At 37.2% G+C, this 13,915-nt stretch overlaps 1 protein-coding gene across 2 annotated transcripts; it reads right to left on the bottom strand.

Moving 5' to 3' along the window:
* Nucleotides 1–515: 515 nt before the first annotated feature.
* LOC115970060 lies at nucleotides 516–4,808 on the bottom strand. Of its 2 annotated transcripts, none has more exons than XM_031089727.1 (4): nucleotides 4,627–4,808; nucleotides 3,350–4,249; nucleotides 973–1,117; nucleotides 516–848 (listed from the first exon to the last, which is right to left on the bottom strand). In XM_031089727.1, the coding sequence occupies exons 2-4, from the start codon at nucleotides 3,894–3,896 to the stop codon at nucleotides 803–805; spliced, it is 738 nt and encodes a 245-aa protein (XP_030945587.1). In that variant the 5' UTR covers nucleotides 3,897–4,249; nucleotides 4,627–4,808; the 3' UTR covers nucleotides 516–802. The 2 variants fall into 2 exon arrangements, with proteins under 2 accessions (XP_030945587.1, XP_030945588.1); XM_031089728.1 differs by having other exon boundaries at nucleotides 516–856; nucleotides 4,627–4,803.
* Between the last annotated feature and the right edge of the window lie 9,107 nt (nucleotides 4,809–13,915).

A 13,915-nucleotide genomic window follows, 5' to 3' on the forward strand; every position in this document is an offset into this window, starting at 1 on the left:
CTTGACACTTCTGCATTCTCACATCAGAACTGGGAGTTCCTAAAATGAAAACCATTGTATTTGAACCGGTTGCTTATTTTTTCTAAGTAATGAGAACGAAAATAAATATAAGAATAATTTGATATTATTAAAATTATATCTATATTAAAAAGAGGAGCAACTTTAATTTATTATGAGCCCAAACAATGGATTCAATAAGTTCTTGCCAATAACCATATCCACTTAATAGAAACATTAAACTAAAAGAAATATCAAAGATGTTCTAATGATTCAATAATAATATTATTACTTTAACTCCGAGTTCTTAGTTCCTTTGATTGTATAGAACTTACAGATGGAATAATTAAGTCATAATTTGTTGGCTTATTGTATTAGCGTAAGCTAGTGATGCTTTCAGCTATTGGACTCTCGCCATCTAAGGTGCAGCACTCCACCGCTTCGCCTAGCAACCAAAACATTTTAGTAGCCATAGGAAAATAAAGCAAAAGCCTTAGGTAAAAATAAAAACTGTTAGATAAGTTTAATAAATTATAAATATATATATATATATATATATATATTCTTTTTTTGTATATAGGTAAAGTAAACAGGCCAAAACGAATCCTCCTACTTTTACAAACATCTACTGGAGCTTTCTGGTATATACAAGTGTAGAGAAGTCAGAAGCCAAAATAGGCAAGCATAGACTCAATATTTTGAAATCGAGGAAAAATCAAGTCTAAATGAGCTGCTACGCATGATACCCCAGATGTGAGCATTTCATATGATGACATCTTCAAAGACTTCATATAATCTAGCAATTTTAACCGCTTCTTCCCCAGGACCTCAACCAGCTGCCTGCTGCTCTTCTGCAAAACTACATTAACATGGAACATGAGGTGAATAAAAAAATAGAAGCGCAGAATTAAGCTTATCTTGGACTCTTATAACCACATGGCATGAAAAGATATATCTTATTGAAGGAATACGCACCTACTAGAGCCAGAACTAGATCCATTGCTATTGAAGGCAAAAGGGTCCTTGTAAAACTGAACCGAAATCAAACTTTCACTTGTGGCCACTGCTGGCTCAGGGGACCCAGGTAATCCCGCGGTTACGCTGCTTCTGGAGCTTAATCCTACGAGCAAAGTTTCACCAACATAAAGTTGTAAACCACACGGATATGCATAATTAAAATGTTTGGTCACAGACATTAGGAAGTTGGGTCCACGCTTCTGAGAGTTTATGGCAAAGTTTCACCAACATTAAGATGTATACAATCACACACAAATAGGATTCATTAATTTTTGGTCACAGACACTAGAAGGCCCATCCACAGAAGACATTACTAAGGTTTGAAACCCCATTTTTTTGCACAAAGCATGGGCAAGATCTTTTTAACATTACCACACGCAAGCACAAAAAATTGTTGGTCAGACAGTAAATATCAGAAACTCCCCCACAAGGAAGAAGCTTAGGGTTTAACTTAAAATCGTTTGCTCAAAGCATTAGCAAGATAACATGTCTCTATGTGTGGATTTATACAGGTGTTGCTTAGAAACCTGAAAGAAAATAAATTACTCAATTCCATCTTCCATACCATTTCAAGGAATACTTAACCTTTCAAGCGTCCTCAGGAGAAAAAAAAAAGGAAAAACTACAGTGAAATGAAGCTAATGAAACTCAGAAGTGATCTCATTACACCAAAGGACATTAAGGGAAAATGCTACTAATACTCCATCTCTTACTCCATGAACAGAATGGGACAAATTGATATGAATACAACTAGAAGGTCATTTAGCTCATGCAATGAGGGATGCTAGAGTATCATATCATAGCCCGAAGGTTATTATCACAAATACAAGTGGACCTATTTTGAATGTCCAGTGCAAGCAAAGTGAGAAACCAAGACACCCAATATCCCCACAGCAGGCATGATTGGTTGGCACAATAAGAGCAGTATTAGCAAAAAGATAAGTATCAAGAAGTATGTTGCAGGATGTACTAATCCAAGATGCAAATCAAAGTAAATCCCCCCTGACAGAAGAAGGTATCTTATGCACAAGAATTTGGATCCCACAAGCTTGTGAGAGGCCCGCATAAGATCATTTTTGCCCAGACACAGTTTTTCTAAATATCATCCACCCAGACCTTTCGTCCAGAACATCATCTATCACCATCAACAGAGGATATATAGTTTCACAATTTGATGTACAAATAAACTGCCATTGACGTATTACCATTCCTACAAAATTACTATATCCCCCAGCAAACCGCACTACCTCTGCACATTTCAGAGGGCAAATATATGATTTGTGGAAGGTTCAAAGAGTGAATTCTAGAGTAGACATCATGCATTATAAAGAGTTGGTCAGTTGGCATCCTTCTCTGATGCTTTAGTGAACAAAAAGCATAACAAGCAAGAGAAGGCAGCATATTGTAGAATAGGACAGAAAGGTGAGGCTTTCAACTTTTTCTGCAAGGTTTTAAACTAAATAATTAGATCTTGCAAAGTGAAAACTGTATTTGACTGTATTGATAAATCAGCACTATGCTTATGTAATGTAACATAACACTTGCAGGGCAAAAGCTTAAGGGAACTATATATAAGTTGCTACCTTGGAATAGCTTTAGATACTCAAATTTACTAAGGGATTCTACAAAACTTGCTCTGGGGAGATCTATGAATTGCATCTGTGACTCAAAACTCACACATACAGAATCCTACATGAAACTCAGAAATCCTGAAGATTAAAGATACAGCTTAATACAATCTTAGACCAGTAACTATAACAAAAATTTAATGGTTTCTGATATTTAAAAAAATAACGAATTATGGTCCTAAGCATTTACTATATTATCAGACTCCCTTACAGATTAGAACAACAAAATTTTCATGAGTAAATTTTTTTTTTATAGAAAGAACATTGACAAAGGCGAGTGCATGGCCTGGTATGTGAGAAGCATACAAGAGAAGCACAAGAACAAAAGAAGTACAGTAAAATAATCAAAAACTGAAGTTCCAAACATCAAATGAAATCCCGAGAAGGGTTGCAAATCCCTAAGGAAGCAATCCAAAGCCTTAGAAATAGATGCTTCAAGAATCCCAATTTCATCTCGCAAAAAGGAAATTCTGCACCTTCAACATTGTACACAGAATGACACGAGCCCAGTATATCAATGTTTCCAAACTGTGAAGAAACTAATCCTTTTAGGGTCAATTTTGGAAATTTTGACCAATTACTGAGTTTGCTACAATGCTATAGAACTGAAATGCCACCCATGAATTTAATGCACATAAATTATGGTATGGGGCACCAAAGAGCATAGGAAGGAAAAGGGGAAATCAAACTTTAAATTGCAAATATACCTTGAAAAGTTATGACGAGGAAGAAGACAAGTGTGATGACCATGGCAGATAGTCCACTGTTCAAAGATGATCCCTTGCCTGCTTTCACTTTCTTCAGTGCCTTTATTCTTTCAATCCTTGCACGCTTTCTCATGGCAACATCAGCGAGCTCCCTAACCAACTTCCGGTCAGCAGCATCCAATGATGGGCCTTTAGGAGGTCTTGGCGGTTTGGGAGGCTTCCTAGAATTCTTCTTATGCTTCTCTCCTATGCACATCTTCTCAACAACAACCACTTGGTCTCGACTCTCTTCCTCTTCTGAACTCTTGTCTATCAACAACTCTACACCAACATCCACAACACCGCCAGATTTCACCATATTACTACTCGAGCTAATGCCACACTCATGTGTAATTGCACCATTGAAATTCAAAATCCCACTGGAAACCTTTTTGAGAATTTTCTTCACTTGTCTCTTGCTTGAGCCAAGATCCTTGCTTGCCTCCTCTTCATTAGTTGTCCCACCACTTTCAATATCAAATTCAAAGTCATTTTCCCTTGAATCCATAAAAACTGCCCCTTTCACCTCAAATAAAATCCTTTATTTACCCACCTCTCCCCTACCCTTGAGAATGCAGAAACAAATGACCCCTTTTACCACAATAACATAGTTATAACTCTTCAAACTAACACAAATTACACCTTCACTTCAATACTAATCTCATGAAACCAAGCTTTCTTTATTTCCTTCCAGTTTCTCAAGGCAAGTGGATGATAAAAACTTGTAAAATCCTTTGAACCACAGCTTAAAATTGAGATCCAAAAATCTAAAACAATTAAATTCTAAGGATAAAAAAAGAATCTAACCCTATTAAAGTCTAATTCTCAAACAAAAGAGCACCCAAACCCGCCATTAGAATCCTGCATTTATAATTGAAAAGTTTAGACAATGAAATCGAGAATTACTCTGCTGCATATATTATATAACCTCTCATAAAGTTTTCTTATAAAAAAATTGAGCTTTTTCTGCTAAAATAAAACAGAGAGATTGCAAAAATGAATAAACAAAATTCAAAAACCACAAAATTTAGACCCCAAAAACTAACCCAACTGGAGCTAACAAACACAGGCGCTAAAACTTGTTAAAACCACTTAACCAATATTCCAAAACCAGAACCCCACAAAAATAAACCACCAAAAACAGAAACATTAACCATTGTAATTGTGTCATCCAAAACTGAAAAGAGCAAAAACAAACAAAATCTAAAAACCCAAAAAAAAAGTACGAGGTTATTTACCTTGAGTCAAAGCGAAGAACCCAAGGGAATCAATGGGTTTGGTGACAACGTTTGTTCCCAGATAATAGAGTTTGTATGCCATGTCTCTCTGCGAGCACAAAGACATACAAGTCTTATTTAAATTAAAACAATACATTATTATTTATATTAAAATAAAACAGTTTATTTAAGGTTTGAAGTTTGTTAAAAATGTCAAAAAAACTTGGATGAAGAACGTGTCAGCTTGTCTACATATGGCAACGGCTAACTACAACTACATTGTTACAGATATGCATGACTCTTCATTCTGTTTCCACCGTTTGATCACTTCATAGAATGGTCACCATATCAACCGGTATAACTTTTCTAGGCCCATTTTAAGAGAAAATGTTATGTTTACAATAAATGATAAGTGACAAGTTATTATTGGTTATTACTAATAAGAAAAAAAAAGTAATATGAGTTAAAATAAAACAAAAAACAATTTACCACATAATATTTGTTATAAAGGTATTAAGGAAGTAGCGCTTCTCATTTCAAGATCAGACTGAAACTCAATACAAATTTTGTTATAAAAAGTTTATAAACTTGGATAGTAGTTAATTTTTTTTATCAGAATATGCGGAACTTACATAGTAATTACTAGTTAATGAATGTGATTTAATTATTTTCTCACTTAAGTTTAAATAATTTTGTTGTTAATTTGGTAATTATAATGGGGTGAGGAATTTTAACCTTATATAAATGTCTATGTTGGAAACATATGAATATTAATTAAGTTATAAAGTTCATTGACCAGGTTTAAACAATTCAATACTAGGATATAAATAAATTTTAATATTCGATGTTCTATTTTATTTTCACTTTTTTTTTTATCGAACATTTATAATTGAAAAAATTAATTTCTTACTTTTTCCTGTTTTGGTTTATCCTTCTTACATTTAATTTTCTCTAACAAAGCCAAGTCCCAACTCCCACGAGAGAGGAATGAAATACCAATTGAAATACAATTCATTGGCGAGATTTTATTTCCTTCCATCTGTTTTAAATACTTTCTCCATTATCATGAATGTATAATGTAGCCCCTTGAATCAAAAACTCACTTCCGAGATTACCATAAGCACTAAACAATAACATCCTATCTATAGTAACCAATGGTAACCCGAAATGTCGTGACTCATGAACTCAAAATTTTTTTTTTTTTTTTTGGTTTATAAATGATTTTTCTATGCAATGTGCTTAGTTGCTTGCGTAACTTGCGTTATGGATAACCAACGTGTAAATAGGAATCTCTTCCATTACATCCTGAACAAATCTCTGTTTTTGAAACTACATTTATACAACTCTTTGTTGACTAAGTATTTTAGAAATATCTAACATTTTTATACATTGTATTGTATATCTAGAGGTAATTAATCGCCGGCAGCACAGTTAGGAGTATACTAAAGTCAGGAGTGCAGTGCTTTAGAAGAATGAGAGAATATTCATGGTACCTTCTTGGTTATCTTTTAAATGAAAAAAGATGCATTAATTTGAAAATGAAAGTAGTTCTATCATGCTAATTATATTAATGGGACAACTTTGGTATCCAATGTTGGCTCTTTGCCTCCAAAAAAATGTGCGCATGGACCATATCACTTAGGTCCACAGGAGCTCCACACAGTGACAAGTTCAATTAGCATGATATATTTAAGGCTAAAATATAAAGAAATTGCACGATAAAAGGTATCTTCTAGTGCTGTTCAAGGGATCGAAGGTAGAGAGTAGAGACACAAGTGAGGACAAAGCATTTTTGTCTGATAAGTGTCTTTAATTTTTGCTGAATTTTTTGATGAAAAAAAATGGAATAGTTACACATGGCCAGTGGCCACATGATTGAACTTGGACATGCATATATTGGAGAACATATAAAAGTGAATCCGAGCAAAAATGAAACCCACAAGAGGAACAAGGTTTTCTCTTTATTATTTTATCCAATATTCATGAACAGGAATAGAAGATGAAACATACGACATGATGTAATACTATAATTCTTAATTTAAACCAATTGCTCCCAACCAAGTTCACCCGGATACCAATTACCAAATATAATTTCCACCCAAAACAACTTTCAATTTTCATTTATTTATCATGAAAACATCTCAAGGGAATAACATATTTATCAGAAGCAGCACTCTCAATTTGCTCCATATTAAGATTGCCGGCACCCCAGTTCCCCCTGATGACACTCAAGGGCTTGGCTTCGACTTCGAGGCTTCCACAATACACAGCCAAATCAAGAATCGGTTTTAAGTCCACCACATTTCTGCATTCAAGTTCAAACCCATAGTCCCTTCGAAGAAAACTTAGCAACTTATGTATCCCAACACCCACAAAACAAAAGAGAGGAGCAGAGAGAAAGTTGATTAAAGATTGAGGAACCAGTTCCATGTGAACGAGTGGTATTATAATGCAACAGAGCCCAAGCAAAGTTGCAGCGTTGCAGCCTTGCACTTGGTGGAGTCATTCAAATCATTGAACTCGATGTCCAATCCAATGATTGGGGCCGACGGTTGCTATAGTTGCAGGAGAGTACGAGTTCAGTGATGAACCGGTCTACACTAGAAGCTCTATTTGTAACAGTTGTTTTCACTTTTTCACTGTCAACATTCGCCATGAACGTTGCCATTTTTTCTCTAGTAGAAATTCTCACTTCGTCAAAGGTATATATAGCTGTTAAAGTATTTACTCCATTAGCATTAGATTTAAAGTACCTCCATTCAACTGCCAGTTCCAAAGGGGGCTTAATTCATCTTGGAAATGAGAGTTTTTTAAAATGAAATGTTAGTGTATAGCTTAGACTGATTAGCACATTGGGCTTAGCCCAGTATAATGTACTTGTAGTTTACTCATATTACTTGTACTGCACACATACCTAGCCCATATAAGACTCTCTATTGTACATTATTATTTACACATCAATATACAGACTATTCATTTTTTTTCTCTCATTTTATATTGTTAACATGGTATCAGAGTCATTGCTCTGATCTAGTGGTATTTTTTGGCGTTCTTCCGCTGCCCTCACCTTCATCGATAGCCATCGTCAAAAGCGAGTCACCGCCGTCACACCCAACCATTACCTCTCGGATCTAGTCTATTCATCAATCAAATCATCGAACCACAATCATGACGTGATAAATCAGACTTCTCCAATCAAAACCCAACTAGAAACAATCCCAACAGAGCTCACACGCGCCCTCACGCGCCGCCCCAAGTTTCTGCTTGTCGAAAACGCACCGCACGCACTATCACACGCTGCCGAGATCCTTACGCGCCTAACAAGCTGCCGCCACGCAACTCTAGTCGCTACACATGCTCAACACCTCTGAGTGCCATGTCAACCCTAGCACATCATCTGCCACGTCAGCAACACACGTCATCCAGTGACGTCAGCAAACAGTACTGTTGACTTCTAACCGTTGACCTACACTGTTAATCATTGACTTTTGTGTTGACTTTTTAACCAAAGTAGAAATTTTTGAATGGGGCTATCTTGCTCAGTTTTTTGCATAGATTCCAATTTTGGGCTCCGTTTCTTCATTTAAGGTCTCTAAATCCCACTTTTTGGTCATTTTCTTCATTATTACGTCCTATCACCATTATGTTGGATGGTCCTACTAACTATCATGCATGGTCTCAAAATATGACTATCTTTCTCAAGGATCGTAAACTATGGAGATATGTGACGGGTTCAATTCCTAAGTCAGTACCAAAACCTAAGTCCAAAGCCACAGCTGTTGAAGATGCCTCTAAGACTGCTAATACAGTGGATGATTATGAAGAATGCCTAGAGGAATGGGAGAGTATTCAAAGTAAGATCTTGTCTTGGTTTATCAATACCTTTGTTCCCTCCATTCATAATCTTCTTCCTCGTCTTGAGACTGCTGAGCCTGCTTGGAAATTTCTGGCCAATCGCTATAATTGCACTAATGATTCAAGCCTAGAGTTCCATATTGAATCAAAATTTTATCAAATGCGCCAAGAGACAGGTCAATCTATTTCTGATTTTTATTCTCAAACTTCTACTATGTGAGAACAACTCTTTTGCAAATCCTCCACTAGTGTGTTCTAAGGACATTGAGCTCTTTGTCAAATATCAGGATCGCCGTAATTTATGCACTTCATGATGGGTTTACGTGAGGATTTTGAGCCTACTAGGGCTTCTCTATTTAGCTAATCTCCTACTCCTTCTCTTGATGTTGTAATCAAGGAGCTCATTTTTGAGGAGAACCGTCGGCCTACTTATCACATGTCATTATCTGATCATGTATTGGCTACACCATCTCCACAGCCTCCCATTACTACATTCACTACTCTTCCATGAATAAACTCTCGGCGTCCCACCTCTCAATCTTCCAAAGGTACTCGCTGCAAGTTTTGCCATGCCAAAGGCCATGACATCTCAATTTGTCATAAATTATAGAAATTTATGCAAGAGCAGAATAAAACTTCTCTTCCTCGGGCAGCTGCTCTATGTCCTTTAGATCCATCGTTTCCTACAAGTCCATCTTTGGATTTCTCACTTACTACGGCTAATATTGAGGCAGTAATTCAACAAGTTTTATCCCGAACTTCCATTGCCCTTTCTGTCACCTCAGGTAAACAACCTTAGTTTTTTAATACTACATGTTGTAACCATATGACTCCTAATGAATCCCAATTTTCTGATAATGCACCCTTAGAACACCCCACCACCATTTAGATTGTTAATGGAACTCATATGCCTGTTAGTCATAAAGGAACAATCTCTTATTCTTGTTTATCCCTTAGTGACACTTTTCATATCCCAAAGTTATCCCTCAATTTGCTTTCTGTTAGTCAACTTTGTGAATTAGGCATAAATCTTCTATTTACTAATCATGGTGTAGATGTGCAGGATCCCCGGACGGGTCAAGTGCTTGGAACATGCCATAAGGTTGGTCGCATGTTTGAGGTTCATGACTTGAAGATTCCTTCACAGGTTGTTTCTGTTGCTGCTACCACTGCCACCCCCTCACCTGATCTATGGCATGCTTGTCTTGGTCATCCATCCTTATCTCGTCTTCAGTTGTTAGCTTCTCAAGGTCATTTAGGTTCAGTTCAATTTCAAAATTTTGATTGTACTTCCTGTCATTTTGGCTACAAACAAAAATGCCCTTTAATTAATAGTGACTCATTTTCTTTTGCACCTTTTGATCTTATACATTCTGATATTTGGGGTCTTGCACCTATTCCCATTGAGTGGGGATCTAGATATTTTGTCATATTTGTGAATAATTTTTCTCAATATACTTGGATTTAATTGCTTCACCATAGGTCTGAACTTATGTCTATTTACCACACATTTCATAAAATGATTGAAACACAGTTCAACCACACAAGTCTTTCGATCAGATAATCCCCAAGAATATAATAATAAATCTTTCTTATCCTTTTTAGACAATCATAGGACCCTTACTCAGCGGTCTTGTCCTTACACCTCTCAACAAAATGGTCGTGCAGAACGAAAATATTGTCACACTCTTGATGTTGTCTACACCTTTCTCATTTTTACCTCTCTTCCTGAACGCTTTTGGGGTGAGGTCACACTCACTTCTGTGTACACCATTAATTGTATTCCTTCACCAACTACACACAACAAATCACCATTCGAGTTTCTTTATGGTCAAACCCCTGACTACTTCTCTCTTCAGGTTTTTGGTTATGCTTGCTTTGTCTCTCTTCCTCCTCATGAACGAACAGAGCTTCAACCTTGTGCTCGTCTCTATTGTTTCCTTGGTTATGGTGTATCTAAAAAGGGGTTTCGCTGCTATGATCTCATTTCTCATTGCCTTCGTGTCTCCTGTCATGTTGAGTTTTGGGAACATCATCCTTTCACGAGTCTCCAGCAGTTTTCTGCGTCCTCTGCCTCAAAGTCTCCCATTTTTATTGATCTTTTCCTCCCTCTCTATCCTGAACTTGTGGAGGATTCTTCGACATCGACTGCCTCTCCAAACGACTCATCCCTGGTTCTGTCCCCAGCATATGACCCGCCTGTCTTGGATCTTGTGGCACCACCTTCTCCAGAGTCTCCTATTGGTCCTGAACTTCGTCGTTCCACTCAGGTAAGCATTCCTCCCCCTTATCTCATTGATTATCACTGCTTTTTTGCTCTTGCCACCCTCTATGTATGAACCTCACACCTATCGTAAGGCTCATACTGACCCTCTTTGGCAGCAAGCTATAAACGAATAACTAGATACCCTTCATAAGAATCACACTTGGGATATAGTTGATTTTCCTCCTGGTCAATCTGTAATAGGTTGTAGGTGGTTTACAAGATCAAGACCAAGGTTGATGGATCTGTTGAATGATACAAGGCTTGCCTAGTTGCCAAAGGCTTTACTCAAGAGTATGGCATTGACTATGAGGAAACATTTGCTCATGTTGCTCGCCTTACATCTGTCAGATGTCTCATTGTTGTAGCTGTTGTTCGCCGATGGCCTCTTTATCAAATGGATGTGAAGAATGCTTTCCTCAATGGCAACCTCCAAGAAGAAGTGTACATGCAACCACCCCCTAGCTATCCACACTCAGGTAGTCAAGTTTGTCGCCTTCGCCGTGCTCTTTATGGCTTCAAACAGGCTCCTTGAGTTTGGTTTGAAAAGTTAGCTCAGTTGTTGCTCAGCAGAGTTTCACTTCAAATCCTCATGACTCTGCTCCCTTTGTCCAAAGATCCTCTATTGGTATCACTCTTATTATTCTTTATATTGATGATATGATTATTACTAAAGATGATTCTGCAGGTATCTGCTCTTTTCAGCACGTATCTGCTCTTTTCAGCACTTTAGTCAGCATTTTGGGATGAAAGATTTGGGCACTCTCAGCTATTTTCTTGGGCTTAAGGTTACCTCATCCTCTGATGGATACTATCTTTCCCAAACTAAATATGCTTCTGATCTTCTCTCCAAAGTCGGTATCACCGACAACAAGACTGTTTCCACTCCCTTGGAATACAATGCAAAACTCACACCCTTGGATGGTGAACATATATTCGATGCTACTCACTATCGTCAGTTGGTTGGTAGTCTAATCTATCTCACTATTACTTGTACGAATATTTCACATGCCGTGGGTATGGTTAGTAAGTTCATGGATGCCCCTCATTCTGTCCACTATGCTGCTGTTCTTCGAATTTTCCGATATGTCAAGGGCACACTTTATCATGGTCTCCACTACTCCTCTTGGTCTTCTCTCAAGCTTCATCCTTATTCAGATGCAGACTAGGCAGGTGATCCGACTGATCGATGCTCTATCACAGGTTTCTATTTCCCGTTGGATACTTCTCTTGTCTCATGGCGTAGCAAGAAGCAGGATGTGATTTCCCATTCCAGTACTAAGGCTAAGTATCATGCCCTTGCCAACACCACCTGCGAGCTTGTCTGGCTTCGCTGGCTCATGGCTAACATGGATGCTCCACAACCCACTGCCACTTCTCTTTATTGTGACAATCATAGTGCTATCTACATTGCTCATAATAATGTCTTCCATGAACGCACCAAGCACATTGAGATTGACTGCCACATCACTTGCCAGCATCTCAAGAAAGGCAATCTCAAGTTGTTCTCTATCTCCTCTGCTAACTAGCCTGCTAATATTTTCACCAAGACTCACCCACCTGGACGTCTTTGAAATCTTATATCCAAACTCCAATTGGCTTCCTACTTGCCACCTCGAGTTTGAGGGGGGATGTTAGTGTATAACTTAGACTAGATTAGCTCATTGGGCTTAGCTCAGTATACTGTGCTTGTAGTTTACTCATATTACTTGTACTGCACACATATCTAGCCTATATAACGCTCTCTATTGTACATTATTATTTACACATCAATTTACAGACTATTCAGTTATTCTCTCTCACTTTATATTGTTAACATGAAATACATTAAAGATGGGTTTACCCGATGAAATGCATTTGACCAATTTGCTACTTAATTATTTGGTTCTAGTTTATGTCGAACGTAAATATTGTGATCTTATCAGTAAAAATTTAACAATGGCCATGACCCAGCATGACATCCCCAGATTGGTGATTGCGAAAATGTTAAGCAATTACAAAGAGTCTTTTAACAAATTTAACAATAAAACAAAATAATATATATATATATATATATATATATAAACCGCGTAAGAAACTTTCAGCAATTAGTTCTAGGTAGATAAAATGATGCTAGTAATACGATGAAGCTAACAACTCCCAAGACCAAGACCAAGTGAATTGTGAATTGGCAAGCAAGGAAATTTTCCTCAATGATAAATACGATGAAGCTTAGAAGACCAAAATTAATTTTGAAGAACGGAATCACTCTCTTGGTATTAGTCAAACGGTCATGACAGAAAATTAGTACTTGATGATACATACCAATACCAATACTCAGCCTAATCACCCATCAAGTGTTTGTGCCATACCATCTAAAACTGAATTTTTTACGCCCCCCAAGCCATATCACTTTTATGACCCTCCAAAGAGCCCACCTAGCCCAGCTGGGCATGGTTTTACTCTGGGTAATCTATTAATTAATGTTTAAAAGCCATTACATCGCCTGTTAAAATACAAAACCTAGCCCAAGCCCACTGCCAATAGGTCATCACTACTCAAAACTCCAGGTCCGAAGATGAATCCAAGCATTTGAACAGGGTTAAGAAGTAGAGGGTCAAAGCCAGTATACCCATTCATCATAATAATCTCTTATACACAAGTTCTCAGTAATCAATCAATGCGAAATTTGGATTGGGCATAGTAATTTACTTAAGCAATAGTTTGTAAGCGTATTTTAACAATAAGGGACAGGCTGAATTGCTGATATAACAGCTTTTGCAGTTGCAGTCAAGGTTGCAGTACTTGTAATACCAGTTATATCAACAATCTTAAATTCGATCTATGCCAAGTTGTTATAGGCAGACTGATTGCCATGCATTCAACATTTCCATTCAGATCCACACGATTTGGTATCAACAATGTACCTTCAATGCCAAATGCAGTAGCAATCTTTTCTGTTACGCTATACATCAAAAACCAACGAGACCAAGCGGATCCTACAATCTCAGGCCTCAAATTTGGTCAAATGGACATCATCACAGAGATTGAAAGTGTCACAAATATAGTTGTCAAAATTGCGATCTAAATCATAGGATTGCACGATTTTATAATCCCACATCACCAAAACGTTTAAGATTGCACTAGGATTGTAAAAATAATAAGATTGTATGTAAGATCGTGTAAGATCATATGAGATCTTACCGATTCTAC

Source organism: Quercus lobata, chromosome 12 (genome assembly GCF_001633185.2).
Source record: "Quercus lobata isolate SW786 chromosome 12, ValleyOak3.0 Primary Assembly, whole genome shotgun sequence".
NCBI classification, from domain to species: Eukaryota; Viridiplantae; Streptophyta; class Magnoliopsida; order Fagales; family Fagaceae; genus Quercus; species Quercus lobata.